This window comes from Coregonus clupeaformis, unplaced genomic scaffold (assembly GCF_020615455.1).
Source record: "Coregonus clupeaformis isolate EN_2021a unplaced genomic scaffold, ASM2061545v1 scaf0118, whole genome shotgun sequence".
Lineage (NCBI taxonomy): Eukaryota > Metazoa > Chordata > Actinopteri > Salmoniformes > Salmonidae > Coregonus > Coregonus clupeaformis.
The window spans coordinates 446,768-470,000 of NW_025533573.1; the positions used below are offsets into that span (position 1 = coordinate 446,768).

Below are 23,233 nucleotides of genomic sequence, written 5' to 3' on the forward strand. Positions count from 1 at the left end.
CACCATCAGAGGAAGATTTTCTAACATTTCTAAAAATCTGTTTTCGCTCTGTCATTATGGGGTATTGAGTGTAGATTGATAAGGAAAACATGTAATTTCATCAACTTTAGAATAAGGCTGCAACGTAACAAAATGTGGAAAAGGGGAAGGGGTCTGAATACTTTCTGAATGTTCTGGATGTGGTGAATTTTCTAAACTCTTACTACAAAACTGGTAACATTTGTAACGCAGCAAGTCTTCTATTAAAAACCTTTTTATTGTGTTTTGTTTGGTAACATCTTTCACCACACCACAATTGATCCAAAATATGTTTACTGTGAAATACCATGAGAACATTGATTTAGTCACCAAATCATAACATAATGACATCTTCAAATGTAGTTATTTTAATAACTAGTTCATCTAATAGCAGAAAATGCAACATACATGTTTCAAAATTGCCTTTTGACTGTAATATGCTACAATACTGTACATTACAGTACATTAACCTGTTTTCACATCAGGCAATACACTTTCACTACCCATCAAAATGTACTAAAAATCTAATTTCCTTAATTTCTATCCCATGTGTGATCATTGAAGACATCTTTCACAGTCATTGCTGCAAGAAAATAAATGTATAGTTCATCTATAATGACACTATAGGTGTAATCAAATGAAACAAATGAAATGAAAGCATGAAATAAACGTAATGTGTAGCAGGTGCTAGTTTGCATCAAGCCTGTCTTGAGCATTTGGCCATTGGTCTCATCCACACCATAGTAAATGTCGTCATTGTTCATGCACCTGGGGAAAAACCTTTTGGCCAATCAAAGCCTGACATAGGTCTGGGTGATGTCATGGCATGACTCACCCATGGCCTGGAGGACGGTGGTTCGCGCATGGGCATTGCAATCATACACCTTCCACCTGTATTGTAATCACATATTACATTTACATTTACGTCATTTAGCAGACGCTCTTATCCAGAGCGACTTACAGTTAGCACATACATTATTTTATCGAACCCACAACCCTGGCGTTGCAAACGCCATGCTCTACCAACTGAGCTACATCCCCTGCCGGCCATTCCCTCCCCTAACCTGGACGACGCTGGGCCAATTGTGCGCCGCCCATATTGTACTTATGTATTGTAGTTGTCCTTTGTGGCTCAGTTAGTAAGCTCATGGCATCATCATAATAGTATTTTACACTATCACACTTCATATGTTTCTACAAACATACATTTTCATTTTGTAATTCTCAAAATCTGTAGTAGACAAACCATTTTTAAATCTCAGAACAGTAATAGTCAAATGTATTTGAACAAATAAGAAGACCTTCATATCAAGCATTGCATTGTGAAAAGCAATTTACTTTATATGAAAATGTATTGCAATGTGAAACACTGATTTAAGTTTGGTGAAAAAGTGACCGCATGATTTTGTGTGTTGTACTTAGTCAATTTAAAATGTGCTTAAGAGTTTTGAAACAACTGCCTTTTGGATGATCTGGTTTGCGTTTTGTACTAAATTTACCCCATACTTGTGAAAACTGCTCCGATAAAATAAATAAATATATGTAATCACACAATAACGATCATGTCACCATTTTGACATAGGCTGTATTGACCGTGCATCAATTATTAGGCGACTCGCATGAGACCTATTAAGTGTATAGTGGAGTTGAATGATTTAGCTCTTTATGCCTGTAGGTGGGGCACAGTTACCGTGGAATGGCGTTTCTCGAGACCGGGTAAATGCTGGCCGCCTCTGTGAAACTGAGGTCGCTATCGCCTATGGCCTGGGCTATGGTTCTACGTTTGGTTCTAAAATGCTACGTGATTTCAACAATTGCCCCCCATCTAATTATTGCCAAGTTGAGTAATTACGAGAAGAAACAATTCATCAAATTGTATGGATTCATCTGAGAGAGAAATAGGGGATAGCGTCCTAAATACATGGTTGCATAATGTGAGCCCATTTTTATGAAGCACACGTAGCCTACATTATATCTGACCTATATGCGATTATATCAGAGATGATAACTTGTGAAGGTGGCAGGTGCACATCTGCAAATCTTTAATTATGGAAGTCAACTGTTTTTATTCAAAATGAGCCAAACGAAGCTATTTCTTATTCTGAAATGAGAGCGGTTGACCCTCTTGGTTCACTCTCGATTTCCACTGGATATTTTACATGTTAATTGTCTAGAATAGGTCTCGCTTTCTTTATTCATTTTTCCTCCTTCTTTATATGACTATCGCCCCGGGCTGTGCCGCGGGCAAGCCGCACAGCATCTCTCTCTTCATTTTAGCACCAGAATGAAAATGCTAATTATACAGCAACCCGGGTAGGCCGCTTGACATAACTCAACCATCTCACACGTTCTTCTGCACTGTTTTCAAGACATTGATTTAAATAATTTATATCAGTAGTATTGTATTACAGCCTAATATACTGCCATTAGTAGACTAGTACTGACCTGTTATAGTGTTATACCCTTTTTAATATCTATAATACTGATACCATAATTTAGGCGTTATCGTTATCATCAGTATCATTATTTGACACTAATCACTGACACATTGCGATGATTAGGGGGACAAACGTTGAATTAAACGATTAGGCACTGTCAACAATAAAAGCACATTGTTCTACTGATAATCTTTTGTCTTAATAAACTGTGCAGTTGAAGCTGGATTGTAGGCTATAATCATCACTCAAGCGGATAAGGAGTGATGGTTGGTAGGCTAGGTGCAGCGGTTTGTAACGGTTGGTAGGCTAGGTGCAGCGGTTTGTAACGGTTGGTAGGCTAGGTGCTGCGGTTTGTAACGGTTGGTAGGCTAGGTGCTGCGGTTTGTAACGGTTGGTAGGCTAGGTGCTGCGGTTTGTAACGGTTGGTAGGCTAGGTGCTGCGGTTTGTAACGGTTGGTAGGCTAGGTGCTGCGGTTTGTATCCGTCTTGACACTGGACCTTTCTCAACAATCACTCTCCGATCTGCCCTATTGCCAAGTTTTTCTTCTTTTGCATTTTCCACATTTATATAGGCTATGCTGGTTTATTAGATTAAAATAGTTTAAAGTCAAATACAAATTTAAAATGTGCTTTTAAAGAAAACCGGTTCAACTTTTAATTGAAGGCTGATCTGTATTAGGACATCTGGGCAGTATGAATGCTGACACCCGACTCAACGTCCCAGCGGTTGCACATATTTCAGAGTTAATTATCCCGATACATGTTTAATTAAAGCCAATTACAATATCTGGAGTTACCTAATCGAACCCTGTTCCATAATGAATGTACCCCCTCTACATTAGAACCTTTGAAACAGATATATTTCTAATGTTCAGAATGCATTTTAAAATTGGTCGATAGTTTATCAGGGTCTATCGCTATGCCTTCTTTACATTGGAATTGCGATGCCTATGCTGTTAATTGATGCCTTGTTTATTGTAAGGAAACAAGCACATTTCTAAATGGCAAACAACTCCGATTGTAATGCACTTGAATTAGGTTACGTTAGTAATCAAGTCTATTTTAAATTCATTTCTAATTTCTGCAACTGATCACAACTGTCTTTCCTTGACTGATTTTATGACCATGAACAGTAGATCACATTTGTATTTATTATATGAAACCTTCTCCTTCAAGCCTAAATAAGACATGGATGTTCTGAAAATCACAGATACAATAACAACATATCTTGTTAGATGTTTACTCTATACTCTAATTAGATCAGGTGTTACATTCTAAAGGGTCAACAATCTATTGACAAATGTAACGGTTCTGGGATGCGCTAAAGTTTGCCTGGAAATCTCAATAGGAGTGGTGGTCTTTAAAATTACCAAAAGGAGGCGCTCTTCATCAAATTTAGAGCCGAACGAGCAACGCTTTGCATTAAGGTTACAGATGCTGGATTGCCTTTGAAAATTAAATGTTGCCTTCCTTTTTACTGTCTGTTCAGCAAACCGGGCTATTGTTTTGACTTGTAAACTTCTGTATTGAGATATAGGCCTACACATGTGAAACAATATGTCGACATTATTATTAAGTTTTCACACCCCTGGACTTGTTACACATTTTTTTGTGTTACAGTCTGAATTTAAAATGGATTACATTCAGATTTTGTGTCACTGGCCTACACACAATACCCCATAATGTCAAAGTGGACTTATGTTTTTAGAAATTGTTGCAAATGTATTAAAAATGAAAAGCTGAAATGTCTTGAGTCAATAAGTATTCAACCCCGTTGTCATGGCAAGCCAAAATAAATTCAGGAGTAAAGATTTGCTTAACAAGTCACATGATAATTTGCATGGACTCACTATGTGTACAATAATAGAGTTTAACATGATTTTTGAATGACTTCCTCATCTCTGTACCCCACACATACAATTATCTGTAAGGTCCCTCAGTTGAGCAGTGAATTTCAAACGACCAGGGAGGTTTTCCAATGCCTCGCAAAGAAGGGCACCTATTGGTAGATGGGTAAAAAAAAAAGAAGATATTGAATATCCCTTTGAGCATGGTGAAGTTATTAATTAAACGTTGGATGGTGTATCAATACACCCAGTCACTACGAAGATACAGGCGTCCTTCCTAACTCAGTTGCCGTAGAGGAAAGAAACTGCTCAGGGATTTCACCATGCAGCCAATGGTGACTTTAAAACAGTTGCAGAGTTTAATGGCTGTGATATGAGAAAACTGAACACATTGTAGTTACTCCAAAATACTAACCTAAATGACAGAGTGAACAGAAGGAAGCCTGTACAGGATTTTAAAAAATCCAAAACCTGCATCCTGTTTGCAATCAGGCACTAAAGTAAAAATGCAAATAATTGGGCAAAGAAATGAACTTTTGTCCTGAATGCAAAGCGTTATGTTTAGGGCAAATCCAACACAACACATCACTGAGTACCACTCTTCATATTTCAAGCATGGTGGTGGCTGCATCATGTTATGGGCATGCTTATCATCCGCAAGGACAAGAAAGTTTTTTAGGATAAAAATAAACAGAATAGAGCTAAGAACAGGCAAAATCCTAGAGGAAAACCTGGATAAGTCTGCTTTCCAACAGACACTGGGAGATGAATTCACCTTTCAGCAGGACAATTACCTAAAACATAATCTACACTGGAGTTGCTTACCAAGATGACATTGAATGTTTCTGAGTGGCCTAGTTACAGTTTTGACTTAAATCGGCTCGAAAATTCTATGGCAAGACTTGAAAATCGTTGTCTAGCAATGATCAACAACCAACTTAACAGAGCTTAATAGATTTTTAAAAGAATAATTTGAAAATATTGTACAATCCAGGTGTGCAAAGCTCTTAGAGACTTACCCAGAAAGACTTAGAGCTGTAATTGCAGTCAAAGGAGATTCTAATATGTATTGACTCAGGGGGTTGAATAATTATGTAAATAAGATATGTATGTATTTCATTTTCTATCAATTTGCTTACATTTCTAAAAACATGTTTTCACTTTGTTATTATTATTGTTTGTCGATGGGTGCGAAAAAATATATTTAATCCCATTTTGAATTCAGGCTGTAACACAACAAAATGTGGAATAAATCAAGGGGTGTGAATACTTTCTGAAGGCACGTTAATTGTTCGTTATTTTGCCAATACAAATGTTTGATTTGCCGTAATCATTAACAACATTCTAAATGATCAGTCAATTTGAAACAAGCCACTGATAAAAAGACGCACTGCCAATAAAGCATAGGCTACCCTTTGTTTTAGTGTTGAGTTATGAGAGGCATATTTACGGTTATTGAAAAAATGAGAAGCGTGTTGTTTCGCCATAATTATATTAACAACATTTTATGAGTAAGAAATATAATTTTTTCCAGTCGCAGCTCGTTTTAAAATAAGATTCCATCTGACATCCACGCTGTTAGTGACTTGCCTATATATGTTAACTTCATGTGCTATCTAACAGTTAATTATGGAATGTATTAAGTGATGATTAGGGTGTGGAAAAAAATAATCGGTGCAACCAAAAACTGTCATAGATGCAGTTGAGTGTTTTTGATGCGCAGTCATTCAGCTCTGACATTTGGTTGATGATGGTGCAGCGGGCCTACTACCGACCGACCGACCGACCTAACACACACACACACACACACACACACACACACACACACACACACACACACACACACACACACACACACACACACACAGAGAGAGCGGGAGAGCGCGAGAGAGAGGAGGCTTTAAAAGTGAAATATAGGAAAGTGCTGAATTTCGATATCGGTCTGAAGTGAAAGAGGAGTCTTTCAACCTATATCTGAAAATATTGACGAATTTTATATATGGATGATTCAATTGCATCTTAAAAGAAGTGGTCTTTTATGTTGTAAGGATTTTCTAACAGCCACACAAAGCTTTCAAGTTCATTTGCGCTCTAACGTGAAAGCAGGACCCCTTATATCACTAAACCTGCCATCCATCACAAGCTGAGCTGCATATTTAGGCTGCAGGGGAAATTGACATTTATGGGATAAAATAATACCCTAATTAATGTCTCAGTTTGAGAGAGTTCCTGTGTTCAATATTTTTGCATTGTCAATTAGCCTCTTATTTTATTTCATGTCCATGTCATGTCAATAAACTCCACGGCGCTACTTATTGTGAGCTTTTGCATCCAGGCTGGCTTTCAGAAATCTGTTGAATAATCTACCAAAGTAATGAAACCAATGTCCTGTTTATAACAACAATAGAATCGCGTATTGTTGGAGATAGAATCATTTCACCCGCGATTCTTTCTTTTTAACCACGATTTTTTTTTATTCTAGCAATGTTCCCTCACTCAGTGGAGTCTATTCATTCTTCTGTCTGCCACAGCATCAGGCTATAACCTCCTATACAGTCAGTAACACCACACGCTGGTTAGCGATCAGAGATGAAAACAGGAAACCTTGTATATTTAGTCTTTCTCTCTCTGTGCTTTGGTATGATGTTGGGACTGGAGGAGAGGAGAGGACAGCTGGGCTATGGCCATCTCACCGACTTTGCCTTGACATCTGGGAAACCCACTGGTGTGTGGCACGCGAATCGGTTGATGTCGCTATTTAAATGCAAATGTGTGGGGGGATCATTGAAGCCTCACCCAGTAAATTCACACAAAAGGAACACTTCACACACAATAAGGAGGAGGGTCGTTTTCTTCGGGAGGTCTTGGCAACACCAAGCAAATCTTATTCAAACCAACACACCTTCTGCATGACTAACTTTGCTTTTTGTCTAGCGTTCACCATTAGCACTCTTCTCCAAATGAGATATAACATTAGCGACTTTACAACTAAATCCACACACATGGTCTTTATGATTATAGCATTATGGGCTACACGCACAGTTAATGTTGAATGCAAAATATACACAAGCTTTTTAGTGACTATGATAGAATATAATATACCTATTGTAATTATTAATATCATTATTAATATCATTATTAATATCATTATTATTATTGTTTATCTTGATGTATTCTCTAGATTACCAGCATACTTATTATGCTATTGCTTTGTTATGAATTGTTATTGCTAAAGAATAATCTATCCGTGCGTCAACATCGTGACTTGTTGAGATGTCGCTGCCTGTTTTGCTGATGTCTAAGCACGCCACAGAATGAGCACGTGCGAGAAGCACTCATATGTCAAATTGAGACATGATCATAAATTAAAATATGCACTTATATGTCCATCAACGTCCCGTTTTTTTTCTCCGTCCTAAGCACCTTGATTAATTTCCGTCTGTCTGACGGAAGCAGTTAGAGAGGAAGTCAAAGTAAAACTTGGTGGAAATGAAAGAGCGCATTTAGCACGCGACCAGATGATCCTAGAAAATGAGCTGAAATAGATTCAGGCTCAGCGCCTGTTGTGGCAGCAGCTGATTCCCCTATTCCTGTCCAGATGGCTCCCAACACAGATTTGCATTCATTTTCGCCTAATATCTTCCAAAATAGAGGAGCAGCTGCATTTGTTGTCAAATAAGGTTTAAAACTCATTTTTATGACGGGATCGTTACCTAGGTGATGGGGTTGTCGAACTGTTCTAGACCTCTTTCTCTCCGGTCAAAAGTATCAGTTTTAAAAGGATCTGTCCTAATTTGGTCATCAGATTGAGGTATAATCGGCATTAAAAATACAGTAAACTATCATTAGGCTACTTGGTGCAATTTCCAAGACAGCATTATACTGAGATACAAAATGTTGGCAAGCAACTTAATTTATGACCAATTGAAAAAACAATATTTACAGAAAAAACTAAAAAGTCAAGTGCACCCTATTTCAATGTTATAACATTTTACTTGCAACGCTGCAAACACGGCATTGGTGACATTGTTCTTCGACACGTCAATTTATCGAGCAAATATCAATTTACAAGCAATTTGCATATGCACCCATTAAATGAACACTTAGTACAATATTACCGCGTTGAAACAATAAATTGTAAATTCATAAATTGTAAATTGTCTAGAAATAGAATAGCCTAATGATATTATCCTAAAATAGTAATAAAATGCAGTTTTATTATACTTACGTATTTAATTAGGACGTGCAGGGCCGGGAAAGGAATGGATTTAGAGACGATGCAAGAACAACAGCCGCTTTGATAATTCACTTATCTTTGGCAATAGTCATTAACCCCCAACCCCAGCAAAACGCTCTCTAAAACACAACTCTCTTCCTTTCCACGTACCCCCATCCCACCCCTTTAGTGCACGGGGCTGTTGGGTCCCCTGATAACCCAAATCGGACATCACTTTTTTTTTTTTTGCCGATTAATTAAAATATTAACATATAGCTTAAAGAACAGTCTGCCAATTGGCAACAACAAAAAAACATTACCCTGAAGAAGGAGAAATACCTATTACCGTCATATTATTGTAGGCTATTTAAGAGTGTTTCTTTGTTATTGTAAAATAAATGTCTGTTCTTCGGAAGAGAGAGGTTGGACACCGTGCATCCCCTGAGTCCATTCACCGAATAGAATGATGTACACCCACATTAAACTAAACCAACTATCATATTGAACATTCATGTAAAGCACACATGCAACCTGTGCATTGCATTAGGGCTAACACATTGCGACGATGCCCGGCTGTTTATAAACTCATGACAGACATTAGGTATTGCACACTGAATCGATACGAGTCCTTACCATGCAAAATGATAGTAGTCTGGATACAGCCATCTGACGCATTTCCATATATAAAGATGATAATACGTAGGCTACTGTCTGCAGCAGAGTTATTTTAGTTTGCCATGAGAGACACTTTATATTCCATCACATGAAACACGGCTGCATTAAAATACCATTGATTAACTCTGACTATATATGCACTTGCGACAAACAACATAAAACATGCCAATTTAGATTGGAAAATACAAAATAAACAGAAATAGTTAAATATATCCCATTGACAGTGTTTCTAGTTTTGACCAAATGGATTGGAAAGTCCTTCCTTTAAGCTCCTATAGACATGTCATGCGCTCCCTCAGACTTTTAGCCCGATATTTGCTCATTAATTGGTGAGAACATGACATAGCAGCCTACCTGGGTAAAGTATTTATTGATAATTCAGCTCCCTTCCCTACAATATGTTGTATCGGCTGGACTCTGTCCTTTAGGATTTCATGTTTAGTGAATATTAACGTCACAGGATGTGAATTTGAGGGGGGAAATCTCTACATTTGATGGAGGAAAAAAGTGGAGCTTGACTTGCCGGAGCTCTCGGGTTGCAGCCAGGCAACTATTGCATGTAGGACTCTCCAGAATGAAGCTCGTTCAGGGGACAGGAGGTGTCACTGTTCCATATATGGTCAAAGCCCCGCCCACCAACGCGTCATATTCTGACAGCTCGCATCCCGTGGGTTTAGAGTTTTGGCTCCCGGGAAAGGTTCCACTCCTCCGGGATAGAGGGTTGAGTTTTGTATGCTTCCATCCATTCTGCAAGACGCTAAAGGCCCCTCATCAACCTCTCCTGTGTCCAGGAACACCTCCATAGTAATCATTTCGTTTATTTGTCTTTTTGGAGCTGGAGCGCCTTGCCAGAAGTGGTCGATTCAGCTGAAGCTTGTTTGATGCTTGTTGTATGATGACTCCAGTTTGAGGAGCCATCACCAAAACAAAAAAAGTTTTCTTCAAACGCATTTCGAATAAAAACTTGAATAAAACAGAAGCAACTACAACCATATCCTGCTATTTGAACGACTTCTTCAACGACTAGGATCAGGTTCCAACCAGCTGCGGAGATAGGCTACTGTAACCCACTCTGTAAATTGTTCATGTCGTGCCAACACAGGACGGGCTCAAGGAGAAAGGACTTGTGAACTCAACTGGGACTTTTCTTTCGTTCTACACGTTAATCTACAACAAACTATTTTACTGTTATTTTGTCAACCGCCAAGAAGGAAAGATTGCTCTTCAACAACTACCTTCCTATTATTCTCATTTGGCTGGAGCGGGTTTGTACGAAACTGTTTTAATGTTTGGAATTCAGGACAATATAGGCTTACCTAGAGGAGGGACGACTATGAAAGAGGAACCGCTGGGCAGCGGGATGAACTCGGTCCGCTCGTGGATGCACACATCTGGCGTAGTGGATGCGAACACTGCCGCCCAAAGGTACGTTTTGCCAAACCATCCAATTTGTAATGCATTTCTCAGATCGCCCCTTAAATCCCCACATCGCCGTGTATCAATTACAATTTCCTCCACTGTAACTGTTCACTTCAGCCCTTTCTCCAACGCTCATTACATCATATTACTGTTAAAGTGACAAATCAAGAAATCTCTTGTCTCTAAAAAAACGTACCTTTTCACCATCTCCCAATGTTTTCATCTGATGCTAGTTCCATCTCCAGTGTATCTCTCCGTCTAACCGAGGTGCTCCTCTCTCTTCTGCCCGCAGCGGTGTGGGTTTGGCTCGGGCACACTACGAGAAGCAACCACCGTCCAATCTCAGAAAATCCAACTTTTTCCACTTCGTTCTTGCGCTGTATGACAGGCAAGGGCAGCCCGTGGAGATCGAACGGACAGCTTATGTGGACTTTGTGGAGAAGGACAAAGTAAGCGGCTTTTCTTTGGAATATCGTCCCCATTTTACTCAAATATTTTATTTTCACCTACACAGTTCATCATTTGGTGGTAAAGGCAGAACACGTCAGGCCGTGCAGGAGACACGTGCAGTTTTGGGGATTTCTAAATGACTTTGAATGTTACAAAATTATTTTATACATTTAGTTTTTTACCCCCCCACACACACATACATTTCCCCCACTTGACCCCTTCAGAATAGTCTACTTTGTAACCTCATAATTACCACATCAAGACAAAAATAAGAAAACAGTAAATGTATGTGACACTGATTCAATGCTCATTATTTTCAGGAACCAAACAGTGAAAAAACTAACAATGGGATACATTACAAACTACAGTTATTGTACAGCAACGGTAAGTGAAATAGCTACTGATGTTTTAACACTGTGTCTGATTATTAAGAAGTGCATCAGTACAAATCAGGGCTGCATGCTTGGACATTGATTCCAGCAGACAACTTTGTATGGTTGTTAGTCTGATATTGGGTCACATTTATAAAGTGGTAAATTGCCTGCAGTGTCGGTGTCACCTAGCATTGTCTATGGTTAATCCACGCTCAGTTAGCGATGCATGGTAATAAGATGTCAATCCACTTTTTTAACCTGATGGTAACCAGATGACGATAATGCACATTCATGAGATGATAAATGTTTTATAAAAAATAAAAAAACGTGTTTTATTATATACATTTTATGTCAGTAGAATTAGTAAGACTTAGCGCATATATTTTTCTCAAATATTATGTGTGAACAAAATCACAGTTTAAATGACAAGATACTAAAACATATACTTAATTCACAGGTGTCAGAACAGAGCAGGATCTTTTCGTACGATTAATCGATTCCATGACAAAACAGGTAAGATTTTTATATAATTATCTGCAATATCAAAATTGTGTGCTTATGGTGCTGGAAATAGAACGCGTGTTGAAGAAACGTGCGTGGTTTTCGAATTGACCCCATATTACAGAATATATATGCTTCAATTACGAGCATAGAATTTATTAGGCCATGTGTGGGTGAATTTTTGTATTGTTTACATTTCACTATAAATCAGCTCGCTCTCGGTTTGGAGTGATTGTATTGTTGTTATTATTTTATTTTATACAACTTTGTGAATCGGCTGTAGAGATGAACAGTTATGCGTGTAGATATCCGATACATAGTTAATTAAAATAACAACCTTTAGTGGCCTCTCTTTAATTCGGGTTGTAAGCTCCAGGGGTCTGCCGTATACCCGTCCAGATCCCCCTAATGTTTATTTAATTTGCAGCCTATGCGAAAGTGTTTAATGGGGTCTATTTCATTTCCCTTTTTAAAGTCATGATTATAATTGACATGAGATATTATATATTTTTTTGGGGGGTATGCAATAAATATTTTGCTCATTATATGGTTACTGAAATCAATAGGTTTGTAGGCCTACCATGCTTTGTGTATTGGCTCGTAAGCGCATTTTAGTAAATTAACCCCTAATTTTGCTTGTGTGCTAATTGATGGGATGACGTAGCCTTCAACAAACGGGTTTATCTGCTATGTGGTAATTGTGTGTTGACAGTCTATCAGTTCAGAAATGTTCAAATAATTATTTTATTGTGGCAAACAGACGAGACTATTATTGCTAAAAGAAAGTCTCGGTTCAGTAACAAGAGACCCTTTTTAGTATGAGAGGCCACTTGAGTGGACAATATGGCGCGTTTCCTCTGAACCTGACTGAATGTTTTCGGAAATCACTCTCGGCTAGTATGGATTTATGGTAAAGTTGACTCCGCCAAGTTCACTGAATAGCCTATAGCTTCAGTGTCTAGTGTTAAATAGCATTGCTATTACCGTTTGTTTATTCGTATTTTGTCAGCTCTCATTATATATATAGGAAATATAGGCTACACGTTAGATTCACCCCACTCCTCGTTGACTGTACCTCTGTAGCCTATAGGTCTGTCTATGATCAGAGAGTCAATGACGCTGAACCGTCAGTTTATGGATTTCTGTTTCTTCAGCCGAGACACCGGAAATAAATCACACGATGATAACGGCAATACTCCCCAAATCCCTCAGATATAGATGTAGTAGCCCAGGCTATGTGGTACCCCTCTCACCTACAATGGAACAAAGCTAGTCGATGTGTTTTTAACTATTACCAGAAGCCCCCAAAAAACGATTGAAAATCCCTATCTCATTTTGCTGTGAAATATTTGATGTTTTTTAATTATTCACACGCTTATGTCCCCTCTTGCAATAGCCGCATTGTTGTTCAATGTAAATACAATTGCGATAGGCCCTATAGTGTGTCATGCGTTTTACTTAATTGCTAATTATAATGAGTTTATCTTTGATTAAAAGCACCGCTTCTTTGGTTTCACATTCATCCAAGATGTAACGGCGGTGCGCGCGGGATAGGCAGGCTGCTGTTGTCGAGCCGTAGCCGTGCATCACAGACCGGGAGCAGAACGAGGGGAGCGACAGAGACAGACAGAGCGAAAAGAACTGAGGGCGAGCGCACCTACAGCTCCGCGCCATCTGTTAAAGCCAATGCTCAAAAATTACTCAACCGAAACCCACGACACCGCTTTTTATGCGAGAAAAATCATTGTTAGCGGCTCAAAAATAAACAACAGATTGCCCATTAGCACTTTCCCCCAAAATATCTGCAGATTAGAATGGCGCTGATGTCCACGGCTCTGGGTGTTATTTACACCGCCCATCTGCAGCTGAGAACTAACGTGTGGTTGGTATTATCCTGGGATAATGAATAAAAAATATATAAACAACTTACCAATTATATATTCACCTATTTGACATTTTTGTTGTGGTCTAGCAAATCAATTAGGCTATTTATTTATTTTACAATATATATATATATATATATATATATATATATATATATATATATATATATATATATGTTTTCAGAAATTAATTGTTTGATAACAATTGCTATGTTCGAGAAATTATTGTATGTTTTCATTTTACAGTATAACCTATAAATTATAAATTATACAATTCTGAATGTAGACCTATATGTCAATATTAGTAGGCCTATATATTTTATGAATTAATAATCAATTAAATGATTAATTGATCAACTTATTAATGTAACGTTAATGTACGTTATAGGCCTACCGAGGTGTAGGCTAAAGCTTATATCCTATAGCCTATAGATAACGGCAAATGTGAAAATGTGTTATCCAATTCTATATTTTAATGTGTATTTCTGATGTATTTCTCCCTTTGATTCCAAGGCTATTATCTATGAAGGTCAAGACAAAAACCCAGAGATGTGCCGAGTTCTTCTCACACACGAAATCATGTGCAGGTAAGAGGTTGTCATGGTGATTAGCTACATTTCAACGTCCTTTCAATACATGCTTGTTTGTTTTTTTTAAATATTGATTTGGTTTGTTATTAGAATGCTGAGTTGGGGTTTTGAGGATACCCCCTTTAGTAGATGTATTGACCCATCGACCTCAATCTCTTGTTGCAATGAAAACACGTCAATCCATATCGGTATACTCATAGTCTATTTTATGTAGGCTGCCTATTCTCAGACATAATATTATGCAAAATATAATATTTTTGAAATGCAACTGGGAGGTTGGGTTCAATGACCATAAGGAATTACAGGCCAGAATCCTGTATCAATTTAGCCTACTATAGCTGGGTTTGATGTTCAACCTACACACAACAACAGACACAAAATGGAGAACAGGTCACTGATGATAGCACATTCCAGTGTTCTATCAACGGGCGTTCCTTTTCACTCACAGAATAAAAACAGAAATGGAGCTTTGATCATTTTGGCCCCCTGCATTAGATAAAATCACTGCTCTTATGAAGTTGGTTGAATCACTGTTTGTCATGAGCTGACCCACACAGTAGCCCACACAGCAGGCATCATCCTGCTCCAAGGGGCCAAACTACAACTCATCACCATGCCATAATGTACAAAAGCTATGTTTTCCCTTTAGATGTTGGTTTGCATATCAATGAATGTTTCAGAGTTATGTGTGTACACACACCGCTTGTAGTGTGGCCATTTCCATGGAAAACACAGATGTGGTTTGGAACTCTAGAAGTGGAGGACTGGTAGACTTTCTTTAATCACTTTATCTCTCAACAGCTAGCTTTAAAGAGCTTCACACACTCCCCGCACCATATGGCGTTCATTTAGCTCATCTGGACATGTAACCATTATACAACTAGGCTTTTTAAAAGTGAGAATGAAGCGTAACAATTTGGTATAATTTCAACATGAATAAAACTGTACCACACAGTATTGGGTCCGGTCATATCACCATCTGTAACTATAGCTAGGTCCACCACCAGCTAAACCCGAGACAATGCTACTTCAGTGAAAGATTGATGCAGGGGGCTGCAATGGCTTTTGAGCGTTTCTAATGAATATCTGGCCTATCGCAGAAAGGCTGGTTGAAGGTGGCATCTGCATCCTCTCCAGAATTAACAGCTTGACAATTAGAGGGAAACAAAAGCTGAAGCTGTGGAAAGATTATTCCCCAGCCTCCTGGCATCTTCTCTTCTCAGTTCAGCGCTAAAGAAAACACCACAACATGTTGTCTTCCTGAGACTAGCACACGTGCAGCAGCAGTGCTCGGCAATGCTAGGAGTGCCTCCCAAATGGCACCCTATTCGCTATATAGTGCACTACATTTGATCATAGCCTTTATGGGAATAGGGTGCCATTTTGGGACGCGACCTAGATGTTTACCCGTTTACCCGGCGTGGCACGACTGACTGGGTTCCATACCAATCAACAGACAGACAGACAGCTAGCGTCAGGCACACAGGCACAGCTCAGCAACCGTCATCATCTAAACACTGTCATGCTTAGATAAATATAGAATTAAAGAATTAAAGACAATGTTACAAAGTAACAATTAAACTGTGAAGATCCACACTGTCTGAACCTCTTTTGGCTGTGTTTACACAGGCAGCCCAAATCTGATCTTTTGACCAATCAGATCAGCTCTTTTGCCAATAATTGGGCAAAATATCAGAATTGGTCTGCCTGTGTGAACCTGACTTGATCACATCATTGTTTCCCCCTCTCTAGTCGGTGTTGTGACAAGAAGAGTTGTGGCAACAGGAACGAGACTCCTTCAGACCCCGTTATCATCGACAGGTAAGAAAGGAACCACTGTTTGTGGAGTCCTTTTCTCTCTCTGGTGTAGTTGTATGGAGTGTTGTGTGTATGTGTGGAGTGTGATGGTCATGGTTGTTGTAATCATCCTGGGACTCTGTGGTGCCAACTTCTGTCTCTCTGTCTCTCAGCATTGTGCTGTCTCTGTGTGCTTGTTATTCTCCTGCGTTGTTGCACAGGTGGGTTGACTTGGAAACCTGGAGGTCTCTGTGGGGATTGGGTAATTGCTAGCGAGTTGTCAGGGGAAACAGTTACCTCAGCCTTTCCTTTCCTCTACTCTACTCTACTCTACTCTACTCTACTCTACTCTGCTCTGCTCTGCTCTACTCTGCTCTGCTCTGCTCTGCTCTGCTCTGCTCTACTCTACTCTACTCTGCTGTGCTCTGCTCTACTCTGCTCTGCTCTACTCTACTCTACTCTGCTGTGCTCTGCTATGCTCTACTCTACTCTACTCTGCTCTACTCTGCTCTACTCTACTCTGCTGTGCTCTGCTCTGCTATGCTCTACTCTACTCTACTCTGCTCTGCTCTACTCTATTCTACTCTGCTGTGCTCTGCTCTGCTCTACTCTACTCTGTTGTGCTCTGCTCTGCTCTACTCTGCTCTGCTCTGCTGTGCTCTGCTCTGCTGTGAGGGAGTCAGTTGTTTACGCCTGGAGTGCGCTTGGCTTTACATTCAGACATGTATCATTGAGTGGCTACCTCCTAATTTGCCAGCAAGTGTTTTATGCAGTACTCTGTCATTTATTCCACCATACCATATTTCTCTATGAATCTTGAGTGCTTGGCCTTCCTAAATGGGCCCACTGTCCAGGAGAGCCAAATATCATGTTACGTGTATTGTTACGGCTATTGACTGAGCGCAGCTTTCTCAGTTGTAGTTCATTTGATGTGAACAAGTATGTTGGGAGAGGAAAGATGATGAGTTAAGTCAGGGTGAAATATGGAGAAACCAGGAGTGGGAAAGATGATGAGTTAAGTCAGGGTGAAATATGGAGAAACCAGGAGAGGGAAAGATGATGAGTTAAGTCAGGGTGAAATATGGAGAAACCAGGAGAGGAAATATGATGAGTTAAGTCAGGGTGAAATATGGAGAAACCAGGAGAGGGAAAGATGATGAGTTAAGTCAGGGTGAAATATGGAGAAACCAGGAGTGGGAAAGATGATGAGTTAAGTCAGGGTGAAATATGGAGAAACCAGGAGAGGGAAAGATGATGAGTTAAGTCAGGGTGAAATATGGAGAAACCAGGAGAGGAAATATGATGAGTTAAGTCAGGGTGAAATATGGAGAAACCAGTAGTGGGAAAGATGTTGAGTTAAGCCAGGGTGAAATATGGAGAAACCAGGAGAGGGAAAGATGATGAGTTAAGTCAGGGTGAAATATGGAGAAACCAGTAGTGGGAGAGATGATGAGTTAAGTCAGGGTGAAATATGGAGAAACCAGGAGAGGGAAAGATGATGAGTTAAGTCAAGGTGAAATATGGAGAAACCAGGAGAGGGAAAGATGATGAGTTAAGTCAGGGTGAAATATGGAGAAACCAGTAGTGGGAAAGATGTTAAGTTAAGCCAGGGTGAAATATGGAGAAACCAGGAGAGGGAAAGATGATGAGTTAAGTCAGGGTGAAATATGGAGAAACCAGTAGTGGGAGAGATGATGAGTTATGTCAGGGTGAAATATGGAGAAACCAGGAGTGGGAAAGATGGAGAAACCAGGAGTGGGAAAGATGATGAGTTAAGTCAGGGTGAAATATGGAGAAACCAGGAGAGGGAAAGATGGTGAGTTAAGTCAGGGTGAAATATGGAGAAACCAGGAGAGGGAAAGATGATGAGTTAAGTCAGGGTGAAATATGGAGAAACCAGTAGTGGGAGAGATGATGAGTTAAGTCAGGGTGAAATATGGAGAAACCAGTAGTGGGAGAGATGATGAGTTAAGTCAGGGTGAAATATGGAGAAACCAGGAGAGGGAAAGATGATGAGTTAAGTCAGGGTGAAATATGGAGAAACCAGGAGAGGGAAAGATGATGAGTTAAGTCAGGGTGAAATATGGAGAAACCAGTAGTGGGAGAGATGATGAGTTAAGTCAGGGTGAAATATGGAGAAACCAGGAGAGGGAAAGATGATGAGTTTAGTCAGGGTGAAATATGGAGAAACCAGGAGAGGGAAAGATGATGAGTTAAGTCAGGGTGAAATATGCGCCACCAGTGGATAGCAATGCTAATGTTTGAGTTGCTGGAATAGCTGTTTGCTTAGCGGAGAATGTTTGGTATCTGACACAGGGAACATCTCTCTTATTAGTAATAAAATATGGCCGCCCAGTTGCTGCCTTCACTCAGTCAGTCAGTGAGAGAATCTATGTGTCAACCAGTTGAAAATAGAACTCACAAACTACTCACATTCTGGACAGGAGCAGATCTGGCAGAATGTATATGTATTCGCAATCACATGTATGCATTTGGGGATGTATGCATTCATTTTACGCTGTTACACATGATTGTATCATGACCTTATATGTATTTATGTATGTATGTATATGACTATATGTATTTAGGTTATTTTGTTGTTACATAGAAACATATAACGTTTTATTAATGGGAATGTTGTTTTGTGGAAATAGGTAGAGGTAGAATTATGTTTTTCAGACCTACTTCTGTTGTACAAATCTATACATGCGTTTCCGTGTGTTTCTAGATTGCCTCCTATATGTTGAGAAATCCTTTATTTGACAGTGAAATGGCAACGTGGGTGATGTGTCCGTGCGCACACGCGTGCGTGTGTGTGTGTGTGTGTGTGTGTGTCCATGCGTGTGTGTGTGTCCATGCGTGTGTGTGTGTGTGTGTGTGTGTGTGTGTCCATGCGTGTGTGTGTGTCCATGCGTGTGTGTGTGTGTGTGTGTCCATGCGTGGTGTGTGTGTGTGTGTGTGTGTCCATGCGTGTGTGTGTGTCCATGCGTGTGTGTGTGTGTCCATGCGTGCGTGTGTGTGTGTGTGTGTGTCCATGCGTGTGTGTGTGTCCATGCGTGTGTGTGTGTGTCCATGCGTGTGCGTGTGTGTGTGTGTGTGTGTGTGTGTGTGTGTGTGTGTGTGTGTGTGTCCATGCGTGTGCGTGTGTGTGTGTGTGTGTGTGTGTGTGTGTGTGTGTGTGTGTGTGTGTGTGTGTCCATGTGTGTGTGTGTGTCCATGCTGTGTGTGTGTGTGTGTGTCCATGCGTGTGTGTGTGTGTGTGTGTGTGTGTGTGTGTGTAATGTCATCTGTGCAGTATTAATAATATCATGTTAACAAGGCAGAGTTGACTAGTTCTGTGCTTAGCACCGCTATCACTCTGCGGTGTTGTTGCTTTATTTTATTAGGATTTTAATACTATTGCTTAACTACGGTAAACGTCTGTCTGTTTCGCTGACTGAGAGTGAAGGGAAGACGTTGCAGACTGACAGTCCAAATAGTCCATTTAACTGCTACACAACAGATACGGTGTGAGCCATAATTCAATCAAAGGTGAATGCGCTGCGTCTCACATACCTCGAGACAGTGCATTTGTAACTCCCACAGCAAGTCGGTCTGTTGTGGTGTGAAGCAGGGGAAACGTGTAGCCTGGCTGGTCCCTCCCTGTCCCTCCCTGCCTGCTATGATCCCTGGGAAGACTGAGAAACATGAGGTCTTTTCACTTGTAGAGCCGGTGATATTGTGTATTTAGCTTCAAAGTAAGGTGAGCACTTTAAAACAGGGTGTCACTGATATAGTGAGCGCTAGTTGCTCTTCCCGTAAATTGCTTGACATTGTATTGTCACTAAAATACAGTTAAAGGGATCCAGTGTCTCCGCGCTTTGTGCTTCAATCTCACCCAACCATGAGTGTAACACAAGTCCAATAGGAACATGACAGAGAAGGAGGGAGAGAGTGGATGGAATCCCATTACAGAGAAGGAGGGAGAGAGTGGATGGAATCCCATGACAGAGAAGGAGGGAGAGAGTGGATGGAATCCCAGGCAGGGACAAGAGAAGCAAACATGAGGATATTGTAGTGGAAGTTCAAACAAGTGGATGAAAAAGCTTCACATTTTCATTGTGATGAGTGTGAATGGGGCTGGGGTGTGGCTTTCACAGAGGAGGGACAGATCCGTTCTGTGGAATCACTAAAGCAGATGGATGCCTGTAGGCCACTACCAGGAGCCCATGGATTTATCCTATTGCACTCTGTGCACCCGTCCAGGCAGAAATCACTGCAACACCAGTCCTCAGCGACTGTAGAGCTAATGTAATGTACTGTGCACAAAGATCACAAGAGATGAGGAGGAGAGAGAACACAGCTCCATCCATTCTGTTATTGTCTCTGTATGTTTGGGCCTTCTTGCTGTAGCTATGGACATTAAAACATGTGTATGAAAAATGTTAGATTTTTTTTTTTTTTAAATTGGCTATCAGGTTTTATTTTTATTGATGTGTCTTATGTTCTGTGTTGAATGGTTTCTTGGAAATGTGGGTTTTGCATGTTCATGGACAGAGTGTCCAACGGGTGGAAACTGAAAGGGCGGATTGTTGAGGCTGACAAGGGTGGTCCGATTACGTTACAATCAAAACATCTAACTGCAGAGTTCTAGAGAGAGAGAGAGAGAGAGAGAGAGAGAGAAAGGAAGAGCAAGCGAGGGAGGGAGATAGAGGGAGGGAGAGGGAGGGAGGGGGGAGAGAGAGAGAGAGAGAGAGAGAGAGAGAGAGAGAGAGAGAGAGAGAGAGAGAGAGAGGGAGAGAGGGAGGGAGGGAGGGAGGGAGGGAGGGAGGGAAGGAGGGAGGGAGGGAGGGAGAGAAAGGGGGATGGTTTTGCACTGTTGGGGCATGCTAAGCGGTCCGGTCTCGTGATCCATTATCGATAACGCTCTCAGCAACATTTTCCCAGATGGCAGGGCAGTCATACTGCTAGTTGGCATGATGCAGGACAGTAACTGGCAAACTGGCAGATCTGGCATTTTCACTGGAGTTTAGGAGACTTATCATTCCAAATGTGTCCCATTTTCCTGTAGTCAAGCCAGACATCTGTTTATCCCATTTTCTTTTGGACTTTGTTACGGCATTAGGTTTTGTAGAGAAAAAAAAAAAGTCAGATTTAACAGCTGTTGCAGAATTTCGTCGTTCGACCCCGGTGGATCTGAAATTATTAGAAAAATAACCCAGAATCTACTACTTCTATTCTGCACATGATAGCTATTTGTTATTGACTTAAAGACAAATATTTCTTCCAACTATATATAAAATGTTTGCCGCCAAATGTTCCAATCTAGTGCGTAGAGGCTGTAGGCCTTAAGGACAGACTCAGTAAACCAATATCCTGGGTGTTCTGACATGTCACAACTTGGCTGTAGTGGGTTCATCTACACTACAACTTCAGCTTATGTTTTGGGATCTAATAGTGGCGTTGTGTCTGAAGGCTGATTGGGGTTTTCCTCGCTACTAGAGCTTCCTTTCACTTCCTGTCACAAAGGTCAAGAAAACCGACCTCTCCAGACAGCCCACCCAATGAATTATTCATGACATTGATATTTTTTTTTTGTGTCAGCGCACACATTTAGCAGCGTCCCAAATGGCACCCTATTCCCTATATAGTGAACACTATGTGCCCTGGTCAAAAGTAATGCACTGTATAGGGAATAGGGTGCAATTTGGGACACACACACACACACACAGAGAGTTATTCTCTACACTTGGACATTTCATTCATATCATTCATTCATACAGCTCATTTAAAGAGAGGGACCTCCTGCTCCTTGCACCTGTTCAACTATTAATATCATGTCGTTTGGGTCCAGAGCTGACTTTGCTTAACATTCATTATATTTCATGGTAGGATTACGGATGATTATTAATGATCATTACCAGACCTTGCCAACGGCTAACGGTCAATGTTGGGTTTGATGTATAACACTGGGTTTTTATTGAGAGAAAACGCACTTAGGACAACAGTCAACATTGACCCAATGGCCAGTGTTTTCATTCCCTCTCCATAAGCAAGCAGCCAGACCACCTTAAAGAGCTGTTTAGGCTTTTTTCTCCTCTCATGGCTTCTTTGCTAAAGCATGATTAAACCGCACTCAGAGAGAGCTGCTGTACAAATGCCAGCTTTTATAAGGTCAGCTCTTTTGTGGTTGAAACGCTATGTAAATTAGGATCTGCTGTGAAAAAGGGGACATTAAACTCAATTCAATTCATTGTCCTCCTTAATGTCATTTCCATTTTTTTTTGCTAACGTCGAGTCCTGGATGGGACTGTCAGGAAGTATTTCTGAATTGATTTTAATGACATATCAGCTTGGAAACAGAGGGGGGAAACAGAAGGGGGAAGGTGGCGTGTGGATACAACCTCGGAAGGCTAAGTGACGATGAAGTTATATCTATTAAAGGGACAGTTGACTAGCATGTAAAAAAGTTAACATTTGAAACAGTGGCCAGGAAAACAAAACCAAAGCATGGATTGCTGTCTTACCTCGTCCATAGACTGCATACAGGGTAAGGAAACCAATATGTATTTTAGTAATCTGGGTAGACTATCCCTTTGAGTTAATTTAATTACATGTTTTCATGGCACCTGCGTGGTCAGTAATTAAACCAGAGTGTTAGGGGTTAATTGCACTTCTCACCTCCTCCTACATAAAACCCAAAGAAGGACGTAATATACTATAAATTAATCTATAAAGCATTGTAAGGTCTCACACATGCTTATAACAAGTAATAATACATCACAGCTCTATGAGCTAAGTGAAATGTTACCTTTGCCTTAAGGTGACTTTCAGTAGTGTATATTTAATGTTACTGTGTATCCAGTGTGAAAATGACTGTGTCTTCACAGGCCTCTACTGACCCTCTGGCCCCTAACAACCCAGGCAGAGTGGATATCAAACCGCCAGTGTAGTTGAGTTTAATGAGAGGGCCTGTAGGAACTATAGCAGGCTGACATCCACCCCACTACAGCTGCTGTTCTCACACAGATGCAGTACACAGGTGA

At 40.3% G+C, this 23,233-nt stretch overlaps 1 protein-coding gene across 15 annotated transcripts in view; it reads left to right on the top strand.

Annotated features, from left to right (window-relative positions):
• The first annotated feature begins 9,859 nt into the window (after positions 1-9,859).
• ebf3a (EBF transcription factor 3a) overlaps positions 9,860-23,233 on the top strand; it is a 143,251-nt gene continuing 129,877 nt past the window's right edge. For 3 of the 15 annotated variants that reach the window (XM_041893285.2, XM_041893256.2, XM_041893302.2), the window contains exons 1-6: positions 9,865-10,619; positions 10,906-11,062; positions 11,384-11,447; positions 11,895-11,950; positions 14,335-14,408; positions 16,164-16,232. In XM_041893285.2, coding sequence (XP_041749219.1) covers positions 10,480-10,619; positions 10,906-11,062; positions 11,384-11,447; positions 11,895-11,950; positions 14,335-14,408; positions 16,164-16,232 — 560 coding nt within the window. In that variant the 5' untranslated portion in view covers positions 9,865-10,479. Of the gene's footprint in view, positions 10,620-10,905; positions 11,063-11,383; positions 11,448-11,894; positions 11,951-14,334; positions 14,409-16,163; positions 16,233-23,233 lie in introns of all 15 variants that reach the window. The other 12 variants (XM_041893251.2, XM_041893309.2, XM_041893246.2 and 9 more) reach the window with 9 other exon arrangements.